The 19,089-nt window shown below is 39.2% G+C and overlaps 1 protein-coding gene across 2 annotated transcripts; it reads right to left on the minus strand.

Moving 5' to 3' along the window:
• Positions 1-433: 433 nt before the first annotated feature.
• Positions 434-18,715, minus strand: LOC139729217 (uncharacterized). Of its 2 annotated transcripts, none has more exons than XM_071640147.1 (5): positions 18,577-18,715; positions 17,514-17,807; positions 15,952-16,266; positions 15,085-15,180; positions 434-1,842 (listed from the first exon to the last, which is right to left on the minus strand). In XM_071640147.1, exons 2-5 carry the CDS (start codon positions 17,794-17,796, stop codon positions 1,757-1,759), a joined length of 780 nt encoding a protein of 259 aa, XP_071496248.1. In that variant the 5' UTR covers positions 17,797-17,807; positions 18,577-18,715; the 3' UTR covers positions 434-1,756. The 2 variants fall into 2 exon arrangements, with proteins under 2 accessions (XP_071496248.1, XP_071496249.1); XM_071640148.1 differs by lacking the exon at positions 434-1,842 and adding an exon at positions 14,495-14,542.
• Positions 18,716-19,089: the final 374 nt, after the last annotated feature.

The following is a 19,089-nucleotide window of genomic DNA, read 5'->3' on the forward strand; positions in this document are numbered from 1 at the left end:
AAAGATAACCAATTCCAGGACATGTATAAATGGGTGCTGACCCCTTTTTATGTCACTATAAATTTCTGTACGCGACAAAAAATGTGTCTTATAAAAATAGTTGGCTATAGTCATATCGTGTACATAAATATATCAAATCTGACTTTCGTCAACTGTTAAAATGTATATCGGTCTGCAGCTAAAGCACAATACAGGAATGTTGCAGAATTAGTAATGTGACATTTGTGTTTTATCAAAATTTATCTAATTGCTTCTGTAATAATAAGTAGATAAATAGATTTTAAATGCAAACTTAAATAAAAACCCAATAAGTCATATTGATTGACAATGATACACCGCACGCTTGTAACAAAAAGTAGATACTTTGACAAAACAGAAAAGAAATAACCTATGAAATACAACACAGATAAGAAGAAAAAACGAACCAATAGATGGAAAACGCCTACATCTGCATTACTAGTACATGTATTCAAAATGTAAACAGAAATTAGAAACACAATTTGAGAAGCAGATAAACTTCATGAAAATTCCTATCACCGAGTACTGAGTTTATGAGTGAGTATTTTCCCTCCTTATACACAGATTTTGTGCAGACGTTATAATTCTCTTTTTGACAAATAACAGAGGAGATACAGCGTTACTATAATGACAATACAATTATTACTTCAGATAACAAACTATTGATTATTAAAGACACCATTAACAATTATCAAACATTACCATTTTTCAAGTGTATCAATCAACTCGTGAAGCCTACATTAGAAAATATGTATTAATACGTTTGGAAGAAATGCAGTAACACCATACAAGGGATAAAAAAAATTAAGTCGGTGTGTCTGTGCGATCACATTAGATGAACAATCGATTATACAACAGGCGCTTTAAACACTTAACAAAATAATATTTGTTCTTATTTCTTTGACTCATTATGTTCTTTGATATGATTTATGATTTACCAGTAATTACCAATGTAAGTAAATTCTTGTCTCGTATATAATTTGATAGGCAAAGGTTCTCACCCAACAGAGACACATCTTGTAATGGTGATTCTTTGTGGTTAAAATCGTTGTAAAATTTGTTTGAAAGTTTCTCCTATAATCATGGCCATTGCAAGATGAAATCAAGATAAGCAGCAGGGAGGAACGGGGTAGCAGGACGGTATAGGTCCCAAATTATATCATTTCAGAATGTGTCTTTTTTATGGAACACATAGAATGCTCTGGTAGCTAGATCTTCTTCCATCAAGATCGTGAAGTAATAGGAGGACATATTATGTAGAAGTTATATGCTACAAAATATCGAATTCTCTTACGGTAAGAGAAAGCAATACTGAAGTACTCTATGTTTTTATAAACAGTGAGACAAGGGGGAAAGCGTGTGAAAATGATCAACTGGCTCATTACAATTACCTACACACGATACATCTTAATGCCTGACTTGAATCAGTTAAGACGTCACAGCTTCGCTTGAAATATCGTTATACACGTGGATTCTATAAACGCTTTCCAGATAGCAGAGACATAAGAGGGAGATTCATGAGATAAACAAATGCATCATGAATGGAATGAATAAAATATGTCAGATTTTTCCTCTGCTAATGCATAATCCTTGGAGGCATTTCACACTCAACATTGAGTGATTTTTCTTAAGGCAAAGACAACTATCGAGTGAAGGCAATCTTTGAATTTCAAAGTAACCCATCGAAAATAAACTTATATACAATGTATATTCGCCTGGATTTTGGATACGTTAAAACTTACTGCTGACACGAGTCGTCATCGGTTGGGTGCACGACAATAACGGACGTGGGACCTCTAAGTTCCTGGATCGAAACGAGTGCCGCTGTATGAAATATGAAAGTAAATGAATATTTCCGCTGTCAGTCTCATTTGGTTTAAAAAGATGGGTTAAATCCGTTTATTTCGTATGTTTAGACTGCGGTGTCATGCCATGCAATGTACTTTCAGTCCTAATTCCCATTCCTCAAAAAACTAATCAAAAGAAATACTGTAGATCTACTTCCTCTACACTGCAATACATAAAAATTTAATCATCAAAGGCAAAGACCTTCCAAGCTCAACATTCATGACTGTTATCACATAGCATGATCTAATATAGAAGTATGTTAATTGCATGGTCTACATTAAGAAAAAACTCACAATAAGGGGCGTTTAATTTAGCCTACTTTGTTTCAAAACGTTTTGTAATGATTGCGTCAATATTGCACAGACATGAAGGTTGACGATTTTCGAATTTCAATTCAGATTTTCATTCCACTTCCTTTGCCTTAATTTGTTTTATAGCATGTAACATTCTCAAGGTCTCTACATCTAGTCCACGTTATGGATTGTTGTAGATATCGACGTGAAGAATCTGATTTTGGTCAGACACTTTATGAAATGTTAGTGCACTTGACTGCCCGCATTAGCATTTGTTCGTTCAACCATGGACCTACTAAATTATGGACATTCATCGCTCGTTAATTAATTCATGCACCTGTTTCTGTCAAAAGCGTCACAAAATCATTTTAAGCGTGCTTTCTTGCTTTGATGTTATCATCACCGCTGACAACCAGCCTGGACAAAAACAATTCGACGCTTTGAGAAATGTAAAAACTACATGCGCAGAAGATAGTAATTCTCCTAAATCATGAAAAATGCATGGCAGTTGTAGTGTACATTGGGAAATCATCGCTCACGTAATTTCATTTGAGAAATGTGAGTACTTTTACAAGAGAAAGCAATTGTTTTGACAGGTTGGTTGTGATTCGTAATGTAATTTTCTCAATTTTTTTCTCAATTGTTCCAGAATAAACATAGACAATAACCGTAGATGACAATCACGTATGTACTATCATTAAGCCATGTTGCATGCTTGTCCACAAGTGTCCACTTCAGTAATTTTAAATTTTGCGATTGGAAAACTTAGTCCAGGCTAGAAGGCACCCAACCTTGTTTTTTGATATATACAATGTTTTTTGACGGTTTCTTGTCAATTCGAGGGTGCTGATTCCAAATCCGATTGATGCCACTCGCGTAACCTTGAGCATTTTCGGCAAAATGCAGAAATCCAAAATGGCCGCCAGATATGCTAATTCGGCCATGATAAACACAAAAATGTGCATTATATGACCAATTATTCCGCCAAACTTTGTACATTTCTGTTCCTAGAGTTACTCAATCTGCATTTGCAAGAGAATTTTCATTTCATATAGGTTCATTTAGTATTTAAAGATAATTTTTTATTCAAAATGGCCGCCATTCCTATGCTTATGTACTAAATGAATGGCAAAACATATACATGGACAGTCATATAGAACAAAATTACTCAGTGTATTTGCAGTCCCGTACCTACGCTATCATAAAGTGTTGCAGGTGCAATACAAATATGTTGGGTGTCACTTACAATATAGAGGGCCTACATGTATATTTGAGCATTTTATATTCATAAACCTTACGATGTTTAACACAATATCTTATATATTCCATTTTGTCTCAACAACGAATATAAGTTCACTAAACGTCTCGCAAGAGATCAATATACCATCATATTCTACATGCAGGTTGAATATAAAAATATAATACTAACCAGGGAGGTGTCTCACCTCCCTGGCATACTAACACAATATATTAAGAAGCCTAGATACGCAGTATTTATCAAATAATGTTGAAAATGGAGGGGAAGCTAGAAAGCAAAGCTTCTAATATGCATTCCCCTAAAACCATGGTAACAAAGTACAGAAAAATCCTGTACAGTAAATGCAGAGAAACATGGTTTCAGACAAAAACACATCGGACATTAATGACACAGCTAAATACCCTTTACATTGTAGATTTTTTTTCCAGCAAGGAGTTGGGGAGGGAGGAGTCCCGAGGCGAGTTTGAAATGGATCATAACCTCCATCGCTTTGATATGATATAATTTAGAAGTACCGCCTTGATATTATCGAGCAAACATGATTTTCTTATTGAAGTAAAACAACAACAAAAACTGGTGAAGGCATAAACGAAACTGTCCAAACACGGCAATACCGTACAAAATATTCATTGAACATCAATCGAGGAGCAATGTGAGATACCTCTTTCAGTTCTCTCACAGTTCCCAAGTGTTGATAATATACACTTTGACATCATGATTTCATTCAGTCTTGTCTTAAAACTAAAACTGTCATTCTTATTGTCTTTAAAGAACCCTTTAATTGGATGTTTGGCAGTAGGCGACATCAGCCCCAAATTTGCAGAATTCTCAGACTAAAGATGCTTATTGGTCCTGCAATTTCTTTAATTGCAACCACATCTTATGATATGTTCAGCACTTCCTCAGGGGTCAGAGGGCGATTATTTGCCATAGAAACAGAATGAAGACATGAAGACTTGCTTGATCACCACCCATTGAAGCCCTATGGCTTTGTTGCCAGGCCAGAGACAGTGTTGTAGGTAACTTGGGTGGTATCAGAGATGACATCAGACCAGCATCTGCACCAACCTGTTTAGGGGTCAAAGCTTTCAAGTTACGGGAGGGAAATCTAGGCTTGTGGGATTTCAGACGCATTGATGGCAGGTTGTTCAAGGGGGCCTTTCATGAAGCGTTTTGTCAGATCTTTTCTTATTGACAAACTGTTATAAGCTACTAAAATCCTTGCATCTGATTGGCTGAGAGCAACTTTGTCAGACAAAACGCTTCATGAAATACCCCCATGCTATCGTGTTTGGAAGGTCAGGGTATGCGTTGACGGCACTGGTGACACTTGCCATCCTTTCCTTCCAGCGTGAGGGAGAGTGATCGAGTGCCATTGAAGGAGGGTGTACTTCCTTAGCCTATGCTTGGAAGGCTTGCCACAGAGGGCTACCTTGAACATAGCGTTGGTTACTAAGATGGAAGGCATGATGATAATCTTATAAAGGTTGGGGCAAAGTCTCCAGAAGGTGAAGTACTCCTCTATTGTCTTGAGATGGGTCAGTACTCAGCTCATGTCATCCAAGGACTTTCTATGAAACGTAAAGGCGAGATCATGTTCAAACTTCCTACGCGAAGTGAATGTTATGTCACCATGTATATGTTAAGAAGAGCTCTAGTGGAGTTAGTTTTATACAGCCACCTTAAGGAGGCCATCATTCAGAGTCCTAACACAGTTGGTCTGGTTACCTAGAGCAATCCTGAATCTGCAAGTGCTGTAGATTAAAGACAAGCAGTGTGAAGGGGTGCACGTCACGAGACCGACACCCATGAGTCATACAGCTCACGAGTAATATAACCCATGAGTTATACTGCTCACGAGTCATACAGCCCATGAGTTCGACACTAAGCTAACAAGGCCCACGAGACCGACACATTAAGCCCCGTGTTGAGTCTGTCGAACTCGTGGGCTGTTTTTGCCGATTGTCGAACTCATGGGCTTTATTTGCCTAATGTCGAACATATGGGCTGTATGACTCGTGAGCTGTATGACTCATGGACCTGTTTTCAATGTCGAACTCGGAGGCTGTATGACTCGTGGGTGTCGGTCTTGTGGGATGACCCCGTGTGAAGTTGTTATAGCACTGCTTTCAGAATGAGGCAGCACTGTACATATCTCAGAGTCTCCGTTGACATCATATTATACGCAAACACATTCACTCCGAAAAAAAAAACTGGTGGTAAAATTCATCTACCATATATAATTCATCTGGGTTAACAGGAAAAACTTTCGGCCATTGTTTTCATTTCAGAGATTTGACGACAGGAAGTGAGGTGGTCCCTTTTTTCCAATTTCCCCTGCCTCATGTTCTTTCTCGGATGAGGGGACTGAAAAGTTTGTATAATATCGCTTTTAGAAGAACAGGACAGTTAATTGGGAATTTCATTTGTGTCATCATCTAGGATTCAGCCTTTTCATTCAGTAAAGTAGAGTGAATATTATGATGTTGAACATCTCAAGGCAATTAAGTGTCAAATGTTCATATCTAATAATTCCTGATAAACGATCTTGACGTTGGCATCAATTCAAGTTTTGGTGGATTTTTCCAAATTCCTAGGGGAAAATTCAGATTGAGGGAGTAGATTTGGATGTTTGCATCAAAATACAAAACAGCTTTTGTTAGGATCAACCTTCTGATTTATAATCAGCACACAAATTGATAAACAGTGTACCTGAGTGACAGGAAAAAAAAGAAGAAAATTTGTTTATTTCCATGCACACTTTGCCGTCCATAATTGTGATGGGGTATGTGAGTGGCATCCATTTTGAAGTGTTGTATTAAGAAGGATATAATAAGCCTAAAAACAATACATTTTGTGCTTGTTTGCTTGTTTGTTTGCTTGTTTTGCTAGTGGCACTCATCAGATTTGCATTGCACATGCAAAACTTGATAAAAGCGTAGGTATGTGACTGAAAATTCGTCTTCTATTTGTGTTTTGCCATTCATAAACATGAGTATAGGAGTGGCGGCCATTTTGAATTGAAAATAAGCTTAAAATACTCAATGCACCTCTTCAAAAGAAAAAATTTCTTGCATGTGTATGTAGAATTACTCAAGGAACAAAAATTTAAACAACTTTGATGGAATAATTGGTCATAAAATTGACGTAACTGGGATTATGATGGCCAAATTAGCAAAAATAGCATATCTGGCGGCCATTTGGGATTTCTGCATTTTGCCGAAAATGCTCAAGGTTACGCGAGTGGCATCAATCGGATTCGGAATCAGCACCCTCGAATTGACAAGAAACCATCAAAAAACATTGTATATATAAAAAAACAAGGTTAGGTGCACTTTCTATGGAGCCTAGCCTGGACTAACTGTCATGTTTTCGGGTTTGCTGGTCCGTTTCATCGGTGTTTATTCAAAGGCAGTTGAGTCTGAAAAGGCACCTCAGCAAAATAAGACCGCAACGAGGGAAATGGTTCTTTTGTCATTGACTTTGCACGACTGCATAATCGTTATTATCCAAGCACCTGAATGTACTCATTTAGACGCACATAATCAGGTGGCGGCGGTGATGATGTGATCAAAGAAAGACCTTCATTTCTAGTCCATGTGTAGTAGGTCCATGGTTCAACCATGATTATAACGTGTTTATACCATATAGTGCGCCGACTGCTCAACATGAAATGCCCATAGTGTATTATACATGTATGTGTTCAATCTTTTTTAAGCCCAAGATAATTTGATCCTTCACAAGTCCGGTTGGAGAAGGGGGAGGATACAGTGTGCCAAAATCAATTTCTATGACATACCACCGGCGTAAATTAATATCGAGGAGTGGGGTGGGGGTCTCGCGAGCCTTTACTATACGTAGTGTCGGTGTCGTGAGCCTTTTTCTGCGTATGTCGGTTTCGTGGACCGTATGACTCGTGAGTGTCGGTCTCGTGGGATGACCCCGATCATCCCTGGGGGTGCATAGATATATTCTGACTGAGTCATCATCGTTTGTTCAATGATTCAGGAATTGGTTGATGGGGAGGGTGTCAAATTCTGGCCTTTTGTATCGTTTTGTTTTCTTTTTTGTTTTGTTTTTATTCAGTTTTAGGTAATTTGTAGATGGCCCCGAACGGCGCGCGTCGTAGCAGGTATACCGGCTTGGTCTTTTTCAACATCTAAATCATGCTTTCAGTCGGCATTACTATATTATTTGCTATCGAACGAAGCGAGCACTTGAGAAAGTTAAAATCCTAAAAGATACCGTTAAGCTCTCTTTAGCTCTCACTTTATAGGCGGGCGTGTGATTGAACACCATGCAGTCGTTACAAAATTAATACAGTCACATTCCTTCTTCTTCCATTTTGTTTTTTTTTTTTTTAATTTCAGGGGGTGTTTGTACAGGTACAGATACAGTACAGATATGTATCCCTTATCCCACCCCCACCCCCATTTACCGCTGTGTGATATAAGTTTGCATATTTGGCACATGGGTAGAGCAACTCAAACTCCACACATGACCCAATAGTCCAGGCTAGGCTCCATAGAAAGTGCACCTAACCTTGTTTTTTTATATATACAATGTTTTTTGATGGTTTCTTGTCAATTCGAGGGTGCTGATTCCGAATCCGATTGATGCCACTCGCGTAACCTTGAGCATTTTCGGCAAAATGCAGAAATCCCAAATGGCCGCCAGATATGCTATTTTTGCTAATTTGGCCATCATAATCCCAGTTACGTCAATTTTATGACCAATTATTCCATCAAAGTTGTTTAAATTTTTGTTCCTTGAGTAATTCTACATACACATGCAAGAAATTTTTTCTTTTGAAGAGGTGCATTGAGTATTTTAAGCTTATTTTCAATTCAAAATGGCCGCCACTCCTATACTCATGTTTATGAATGGCAAAACACAAATAGAAGACGAATTTTCAGTCACATACCTACGCTTTTATCAAGTTTTGCATGTGCAATGCAAATCTGATGAGTGCCACTAGCAAAACAAGCAAACAAACAAGCAAACAAGCACAAAATGTATTGTTTTTAGGCTTATTATATCCTTCTTAATACAACACTTCAAAATGGATGCCACTTACATACCCCATCACAATTATGGACGGCAAAGTGTGCATGGAAATAAACAAATTTTCTTCTTTTTTTTCCTGTCACTCAGGTACACTGTTTATCAATTTGTGTGCTGATTATAAATCAGAAGGTTGATCCTAACAAAAGCTGTTTTGTATTTTGATGCAAACATCCAAATCTACTCCCTCAATCTGAATTTTCCCCTAGGAATTTGGAAAAATCCACCAAAACTTGAATTGATGCCAACGTCAAGATCGTTTATCAGGAATTATTAGATATGAACATTTGACACTTAATTGCCTTGAGATGTTCAACATCATAATATTCACTCTACTTTACTGAATGAAAAGGCTGAATCCTAGATGATGACACAAATGAAATTCCCAATTAACTGTCCTGTTCTTCTAAAAGCGATATTATACAAACTTTTCAGTCCCCTCATCCGAGAAAGAACATGAGGCAGGGGAAATTGGAAAAAAGGGACCACCTCACTTCCTGTCGTCAAATCTCTGAAATGAAAACAATGGCCGAAAGTTTTTCCTGTTAACCCAGATGAATTATATATGGTAGATGAATTTTACCACCAGTTTTTTTTTCGGAGTGAATGTGTTTGCGTATAATATGATGTCAACGGAGACTCTGAGATATGTACAGTGCTGCCTCATTCTGAAAGCAGTGCTATAACAACTTCACACGGGGTCATCCCACAAGACCGACACCCACGAGTCATACAGCCTCCGAGTTCGACATTGAAAACAGGTCCATGAGTCATACAGCTCACGAGTCATACAGCCCATATGTTCGACATTAGGCAAATAAAGCCCATGAGTTCGACAATCGGCAAAAACAGCCCACGAGTTCGACAGACTCAACACGGGGCTTAATGTGTCGGTCTCGTGGGCCTTGTTAGCTTAGTGTCGAACTCATGGGCTGTATGACTCGTGAGCAGTATAACTCATGGGTTATATTACTCGTGAGCTGTATGACTCATGGGTGTCGGTCTCGTGACGTGCACCCCTTCACACTGCTTGTCTTTAATCTACAGCACTTGCAGATTCAGGATTGCTCTAGGTAACCAGACCAACTGTGTTAGGACTCTGAATGATGGCCTCCTTAAGGTGGCTGTATAAAACTAACTCCACTAGAGCTCTTCTTAACATATACATGGTGACATAACATTCACTTCGCGTAGGAAGTTTGAACATGATCTCGCCTTTACGTTTCATAGAAAGTCCTTGGATGACATGAGCTGAGTACTGACCCATCTCAAGACAATAGAGGAGTACTTCACCTTCTGGAGACTTTGCCCCAACCTTTATAAGATTATCATCATGCCTTCCATCTTAGTAACCAACGCTATGTTCAAGGTAGCCCTCTGTGGCAAGCCTTCCAAGCATAGGCTAAGGAAGTACACCCTCCTTCAATGGCACTCGATCACTCTCCCTCACGCTGGAAGGAAAGGATGGCAAGTGTCACCAGTGCCGTCAACGCATACCCTGACCTTCCAAACACGATAGCATGGGGGTATTTCATGAAGCGTTTTGTCTGACAAAGTTGCTCTCAGCCAATCAGATGCAAGGATTTTAGTAGCTTATAACAGTTTGTCAATAAGAAAAGATCTGACAAAACGCTTCATGAAAGGCCCCCTTGAACAACCTGCCATCAATGCGTCTGAAATCCCACAAGCCTAGATTTCCCTCCCGTAACTTGAAAGCTTTGACCCCTAAACAGGTTGGTGCAGATGCTGGTCTGATGTCATCTCTGATACCACCCAAGTTACCTACAACACTGTCTCTGGCCTGGCAACAAAGCCATAGGGCTTCAATGGGTGGTGATCAAGCAAGTCTTCATGTCTTCATTCTGTTTCTATGGCAAATAATCGCCCTCTGACCCCTGAGGAAGTGCTGAACATATCATAAGATGTGGTTGCAATTAAAGAAATTGCAGGACCAATAAGCATCTTTAGTCTGAGAATTCTGCAAATTTGGGGCTGATGTCGCCTACTGCCAAACATCCAATTAAAGGGTTCTTTAAAGACAATAAGAATGACAGTTTTAGTTTTAAGACAAGACTGAATGAAATCATGATGTCAAAGTGTATATTATCAACACTTGGGAACTGTGAGAGAACTGAAAGAGGTATCTCACATTGCTCCTCGATTGATGTTCAATGAATATTTTGTACGGTATTGCCGTGTTTGGACAGTTTCGTTTATGCCTTCACCAGTTTTTGTTGTTGTTTTACTTCAATAAGAAAATCATGTTTGCTCGATAATATCAAGGCGGTACTTCTAAATTATATCATATCAAAGCGATGGAGGTTATGATCCATTTCAAACTCGCCTCGGGACTCCTCCCTCCCCAACTCCTTGCTGGAAAAAAAATCTACAATGTAAAGGGTATTTAGCTGTGTCATTAATGTCCGATGTGTTTTTGTCTGAAACCATGTTTCTCTGCATTTACTGTACAGGATTTTTCTGTACTTTGTTACCATGGTTTTAGGGGAATGCATATTAGAAGCTTTGCTTTCTAGCTTCCCCTCCATTTTCAACATTATTTGATAAATACTGCGTATCTAGGCTTCTTAATATATTGTGTTAGTATGCCAGGGAGGTGAGACACCTCCCTGGTTAGTATTATATTTTTATATTCAACCTGCATGTAGAATATGATGGTATATTGATCTCTTGCGAGACGTTTAGTGAACTTATATTCGTTGTTGAGACAAAATGGAATATATAAGATATTGTGTTAAACATCGTAAGGTTTATGAATATAAAATGCTCAAATATACATGTAGGCCCTCTATATTGTAAGTGACACCCAACATATTTGTATTGCACCTGCAACACTTTATGATAGCGTAGGTACGGGACTGCAAATACACTGAGTAATTTTGTTCTATATGACTGTCCATGTATATGTTTTGCCATTCATTTAGTACATAAGCATAGGAATGGCGGCCATTTTGAATAAAAAATTATCTTTAAATACTAAATGAACCTATATGAAATGAAAATTCTCTTGCAAATGCAGATTGAGTAACTCTAGGAACAGAAATGTACAAAGTTTGGCGGAATAATTGGTCATATAATGCACATTTTTGTGTTTATCATGGCCGAATTAGCATATCTGGCGGCCATTTTGGATTTCTGCATTTTGCCGAAAATGCTCAAGGTTACGCGAGTGGCATCAATCGGATTTGGAATCAGCACCCTCGAATTGACAAGAAACCGTCAAAAAACATTGTATATATCAAAAAACAAGGTTGGGTGCCTTCTAGCCTGGACTACAACCTTTGAACTTTCTCAAGGTCGCCCATTCGAGTACTATATATTTACCACAATCAAAAGAAGTGCATAGAAAATATTCTACTATCGAGTCTTCCCAGTATTATGTCTTTATTATGAGACAATCACTTTCATAGATGCCACAAAAGATGAGCAATCCAAACTTGTTATTTTGTTAAGGTTGAAATTTCTCAAGGTCACAACATGGGGATGCTATAAGAAAAAAAAAAGTAAAATTTTTGATATTTTTCATATATTTTTCACCTTACTGAATGGTGTCCCCATTTGATAGCCTTGAGAAACGTCAAATGTTTATAGTGACAAATTTTAAGGTGCCCCATCTCTGTGTAAAATGATAATTTACTTAAAGACACACTTAAAAGCTACAATTATAATACATTTCCCTTATATTTGTTTATATCGTGATGAATATATTCATCACGATATAAACAAATATAAGGGAAATGTACTATAATTGTAGCTCAGGGGCGTCACCAGCTTTTTTTCAGGGGGGTGCGTTTTGACCCTATAATGTAACGAGATTTTTTTTTTTGACAGACATTTGGAATATAGGAAGCTGCCAATCCCTAGACTTTTACTGTTTTTGAGGGAAACCAAGCGGGGTAAGGGCACTGGCGTAGCTAGGATTTCATCTTGGGGGGGGGGGGGGGGGTGTTAGTATGCGAGGGAGCGAGGAAGGGGGTGAGGGTGGGGAAGTGCCTGTTGTCCCTCCCCTCCCCCCCCCCCCCCCCCACGGTGAGAACTTTTTGCATTTTGATGTTGTAATTGGTGCAATTTGATGCAGGCTTTTTGCGTGTTTTTATCGACTTGAAACAGTCCCACTTGTTTAAGGTAGCAGTACATTTTGATGGAATTTGTTGTTGAACAGTGTGCCTATAAACTATATAATTTCAATAAATTTCTTGTATTGATGTCCCCATACTGTCGTTTGTAGCCATTTTTTTTTTTTTTTTTTTTTTGCTTTGGAAATTAAGGGGGAGGGGCACCGGGCGCAACTGCCGGCAATTACTGGCAGCAACACCATCAGGAGAAAGGCATATAACAATTAAATGCGAGCGAGCGGAGCGAGCGAGCTTGAATATTTTGACATTTTACAGTTAAAAAAAAAAATGCCGTTTGTTGCTATATTTTTTCGCTTTGGAATTTAAGGGGGGCGCATCGGGTGCAACTCCTAGCATTACTGGCAGCAATATCAAGGGAGCATAACGATTACATGCGAGCGAGCTTGAAAACTTTACATTTTACAGTCCAAAAGCTGCCGTTCTTAGCCATATTTTTTCTCTTTGGAAATTAGGGGAGGGAGCGCACCGTGCGGAACTGCTGGCAATTACTGGCAGCAACATCATGTGAATTGCATAACGATTAAATGCGAGCGAGCTTGAAAATTTTACATTTTACAGTCCAAAAACTGCCTTTCTTAGCCATATTTGTTCGCTTTGGAAATTAAGGAGGGTGGAGCGCATGCCACGGGGCGCAACGGCTGGCAATTACCGGCAGCAACGTCATGTGAATTGCATAACGATTCAATGCGAGCGAGCGAAGAGAGCGAGCTTGAAAATTTTGACATTTTACAGTAGAAAAAACTGCCGTTTGTAGCTATACTTTTTCGCTTTGGAAATTAAGGGGGGGGGGGGCGCACCGGGCGCAACTGCAGACAATTACTGGCAGTAACATCAGGGGAATTGCATAAAGATTAAATGCGAGCGAGCTTGAAAATTTTGACATTTTACAGTCCAAAAACTGCCGTTTGAAGCTATATCTTTCTTGCTTTCGAAATTAAGGGGGCGCACCGGGCGCAACTGCTGGCAATTACTGGCAGCAATATCAGGAGAATTTAAATGCGAGCGAACGGAGCGAGCGAGGTTGAAAAATGAGACATTTTACAGTCCAAAAACTGCCGTTTGTAGCTATATTTTTTTTTTGCAGTAAGGGGGGGGGGAGCGCACCGGGTGGAACTGCCGGCAATTACTTGCAGCAACTTCAGGAGAATGGCATTACGACTAAATGCCAGCGAGCGGAGCGAGCGAGCTTGAAAATTTTGACATTTTACAGTCCAAAAACTGCCGTTTGTAGCTATACTTTTTCGCTTTGGAAATTAAGAGGGGGCGGGGGGGGGGGGACGCCCGGTGCGCCCCTCCCCCTGGATCCGCCACTGGTAGTCAAGGGTGTCGGTTTATGTTCATGACTGGGGAAGGTATGACCAGCGAGGTGGCGTCGAAGTGACCAAGCATGAGAAGGATGTCCAAAATCTATCTAAATAGTAAACACTGTCTAGAATACACTTGTACTAGTAGATATGAATGAAATCAGTGCTGCCAGAACCAGGGGTGCGAATTGTTTTTGCCCACGATTTTTTTTTTTCCCCCGATGCAAAATTTCCAAAAAATAAATAAATAAACAAATAAATTATTATTATTTAGGGTCCGGCGTTGAGGTCGCTCGCAGACTGATTCTTTTTTCTTTTTTTTTAAGGGTCTGAAGGGGGGTGCGTTCGCACCCAACGCACCCCCCCCCCCGTGACGCCCATGTAGCTTTTAAGTGTGTCTTTAGACTTATCATTTTACACAGAGATGGGGCACCTTAAAATTTGTCACTATATAGGGCCTACATTTGACGTTTCTCAAGGCTATCAAATGGGGACACCATTCAGTAAGGTGAAAAATATATGAAAAATATCAAAAATTTTACCTTTTTTTTTCTTCTTCTTCTTCCTATACTGTACAGAACCTCCTAAGAGTATACTCGCACGCTTTAAAAGGAAATGCATGCAAATAGAGCGACATTAAGATGGGAACTGTATAACTGCAGCATGTTAATGTGAAATATGTGATTTAGAGAGAAAGAAAATTGGTCTGCCATCAGTTACGTTGACTTTGATGATATAATACTCATATCACCATTCTATTGTTTTGATACCATTTTGTCACGTGAAAATTAAGTAAATGATAAGAATACCATTTCAGGGCCATTCACATTCATACTTTGGTCCTTCACCAAATTATAAGCCCCTATATTTCATCCACTATTATGTTGTTAACGGAAAATAAAACAGAAAACACACAACATCCGACTGACGTAGCTGTCAGTTCATAGTTGCCATGGCAGCCAGTGATATCAGATATGAATTATTAAGTAATTCATATGTAAAAATATTTGCAGTAAAATTTTAGGTAAAGTCTTCAAATTTGGTTGAAATTGAGTAAAAAGGTGTACGAGTGGCAAATGAAAATATGGCAGGGGAACAATGTATCGCCATTAGGCGTACGTGTATTATAGTTCTGTTGAGTATACCTGGTTCCGAACTGGAATACCCGTCTGCACGATCTTCGTTGATGGTGTGTTCATCTGTATTTCGAGTTGCCTCGTCGACTGCAGTTGAGAGCAAACCTGAAATTAGTTTGAAAGTAATACATAGACTGTCAGTTAAAAAATTGAAAAGGAAATCATGAAACTACTGAAATAACGCAAGTCGGAGTAAGCTAAAACTCACCAGTTTCAGCATGTATACAGGCTGTAATTCTGTCATTCTCCGCCCAGCACTATTGTACTAAGTGAACTTTTATCCATGTCACAGCACCTGAAGGGCGAATTGGCAGACATGTTATAGGGAGCTACAAGAGGTGGACACTGCTTTAGGCTTAATCAAAAGCATTTAATTGTCAGCGTATTTGTGGCAAACGTTTCTATACCATTGGGATCAAACGACAGTCTTCAATACTCTAAAGTTATTGCAACTTTGCTCTTGATTCAAAACTCAATGGCATTCAAGGACAGTATAAGTTATAAGCTTTGGTATAAAAGTAAGAATAAATACAAAATTACACAATCAATTTCGATGTTGTACATTTTTGGTGTTGAAAGATTTAGGTAGGTATCGCTACTGATGGACTGAATGCAAAATGTCATTGTTTGATGATCCACGTGTAAAGAAAAACGGAGGACATCAACTTACGACCAGTGTTGCTCGTCTCTGACCTACCTATATTGCTCAACAACTATACTGCTTTCTTCTTTGATATTAATTCATTCTTCGTATTGTTATGCGCAAAAACAAAAAGCGAAACAAAATAAGACAACACGAGCAACAATGCTCTGTACACAGTGTGTAGTGAAAGAGAAAAGATATGTCATCACCTTAAGAAACTTTCCGTCCCTTACCTGGATTCAAACCCTCTTTCTCGAGAGTTTCCATGTATTCCGAAGCTTCTTTCTGCCCATGTGATTCCAAAATAGTCTGAAGCTCGTGAAACGTCGTCATGTTGGGACTGTGAGCATCCCTCCATGCTATAAAGGCTTTGTAGAGGGCGTCCTCGTATTGGACATGGGTCAACCCGATGATGTTCTCCAGATCGACGTCGCTGAAGTCGAGACCAAGTGCGATATCTCTGTGCTTAGCGACGCAACTGATCTTTGAAGCCAGTGTGTAGAGATTACTGTCCTTGGCCGTAAGAAAATTTGTGTCCTTTTTTAGCTCTGTATCAGAGAAAACGTGCAACCTTAATCATAATTATACTGTTAATGTTCTTTGAATTACAGGTTGCAAACCATGAGTTAAACAAACTGTAAGTTCCTTATAAAATCACAGAGAAGCATTCCCTTCACGACGACTGGATATTGCCTCAAATTTCACCTTCAGTTCACTCTAAATAATGCATCTTAATAAGATTATTCTATCACACTGGCGATGATACTTGTAACTTAATCGAAAATGTGACCATGCAGTTTTACAAAGAAGATGAGAATGTGAAAACACAATTCGATTGGTTCCGACCCCACCCCTTGACCCCACCCCTGGAAATGGGGGGGGGGGGGGAAGAAGAAATACCTTGACGGTACACTCATTGATGTATCCCTCGAGCATTCTTGGTTTCACACAATATTTGTTTTTAAAGACTATAATTTGGGGTTTTCTAGGGTTCCCTTAGGTTCAGGGTGCATGGGGGTGCCCATTCATGTAAAGTATTCTATCAACCCGTTCCATACTGAATTCCGGATTCCCCATAGACTTAATACATAGACCACCAGGTTCCCGTATGGAACAGGTTAAGAAAAAATAAACCTTTGTGATAATGCCTCCCAAGCTGGCCTATAATTTGACAACTTTGACATTGTGTTTTAAAGAAGATGAAAATGTGAGAGTTGGCCCCCGTCTTAGTCCCCCGGCCACAATCAGAGCACACCTGGATCACACAACCATTTTCATGCTTGGCGCTTTAATACTATGGTCGTTCGGTTGTAAGACATCTTCATTATCTGCTTGAAGTGTGAGTACAAAACAAAACATAGAGATGTGTATAAGGTTTAACTATATAAGGATTTCTGTACAATTTTTAGGCTATTGTGATTCTCGAGATAAGTTGACATGACATTTCAAAAATTGAAGACACTTTGAGCCTATTTCAGCATTTCAAGGAAAAGTAACTTTGAACCCACAATACCCTTGCCCACAGCTCATACGGGACGGGAAACAAGAAGTTTTACACATTGTCGATCTCGTTCCAGATTAATGGGTCACTGTCAGTGCTGAGGTAATAATTGTGAAATTTACTCTAAGCCATTATTCAGTGCAGCGGGACAGTAAAGAGGCTCCTCTGTTGCAAAAGATCATAACATGTACTAGTATTTATCATTATATTACTTCAAATGACTGACAGAGAATGAGTTTTGGTTGTCATGCACCATTCGTGTTACTTTTTGCTCTGATCTTTGAAGATACATACCTTCACTTAAGTATTTTCTTGCAGCTTCAAGTCCAAGTTTCACGAACAAATTTTCCAGCTTGTCGGGTTGATTTCCATTCGCATTTCTCCATTTGATGAATATTTTGAAGACGATATCGCGAAAATTTGTTGTTTGTCGACCTATAATCGTCGCCACCCTGGGTTCATCTTCCAATAGTACCAGCGCTAATTCCCAGTAATTTTCCACAGGGTTTATTTTCTTCGCTAATTTCATGATGGAAAGATCACTGGATAAGAAGGTCGAGTGTGCAGATTCATCCATTTTTGGAGACACTGAAAGAAAAAAAAATGATGTAGGAAAGTACACTGTAAAGGTCGCCGTTTGAAGAAGGAAAGTGAGTACTTGATGCAAGGTTCAAGCTTCTCTGAAGTAGAGAGAGCGTACCAGGCGTATTATACCTTGCATGTATCTCTGCCTTCCGTCCATCTAATTTTCAGTTGCAAGATAAGCGCAAGCATAGGCCTATAAACTCACATCATATAGAGAATATACTGCACCATAAAATAAATTCTTATAAATGATCTACATCCAACAGTGAGCACTTGCCCCCCCCCCCGCCTCTCTCTCTCTCTCTCTCTCTCTCTCTCTTTATGAATATATATATATATATATATATATATATATATATATATATATATAATACAGATATGTTTGTGTGCAATGTCGAGAGCAGTATAACATCATGAAGAGTTGACCGACACTCTGGTGAAGTGTTTTCAGCGGATTATTTCAAAATAAACCGAAACAAACACACGCAACCGATTGAATTTGATTTAATACGGCAGTTATTATACGCGTCGACAGACTTTAGCCCGATAGCGTTAATCCTTCATTCATATCATATAATATATATCTCGTCTCGCCCTTAGCAGAGCGCGATGTTCCGACCCCAGTTGTAAACTTAGGAGTCGGAGAATAATTGTGTACAATTCCACATTGCGGTGAGCGTTTAAATATGCTGCTATGGCATTCTATCAGTATTTGGGCAGGTAGCACACAGCCTGAAAATTGTGCCTGTATTGACAAAAGTATAATACTTACGTGTTTGAATGAATGTACATGAACTAGAATATCAATACTATGCAGTGATAGGGGTATACACAAGCACCTCAGTAGACTTTCAATACACTGTCGACAAACTCAAGGCGCGATATAATTCCGCTCACACTGAACCGTCCAGCTTGATAGTATAAGCAGGGAGGTGGAGAGTGTATTTATGTACTGTTAACCGCCGCGGCGGTTAACTGAGCATGATAGCCGAGTGGGGACTCCCGAGCTCCTTGGAATTCCCGGTGATCTATTCCAAATACTCGATTGTTTCCTGTCGTCATAGCGTGACACGCGTTCCATATACATGTAGTGCATTGTGCGGTATGGAGTATAATTCCGTATCGTTTTGATCTACAGTGTATAATATAAATCATGTATGTGTGTGTGTGTGTGTGTGTGTGTGTGTGTGTGTGTGTGTGTGTGTGTGCGTGTGTATGTTTGTGAGCGCGTACATTTATATTTTTGTTGTTTTAGTTTAAGCAGGGATCGGGCAGTCAGGAAATA

The sequence above is a fragment of the Diadema antillarum genome, unplaced genomic scaffold, assembly GCF_040938485.1.
Source record: "Diadema antillarum isolate AM-2024a unplaced genomic scaffold, OU_Dant_1.0 seq00000226_RagTag, whole genome shotgun sequence".
Classification (NCBI taxonomy): Eukaryota; Metazoa; Echinodermata; class Echinoidea; order Diadematoida; family Diadematidae; genus Diadema; species Diadema antillarum.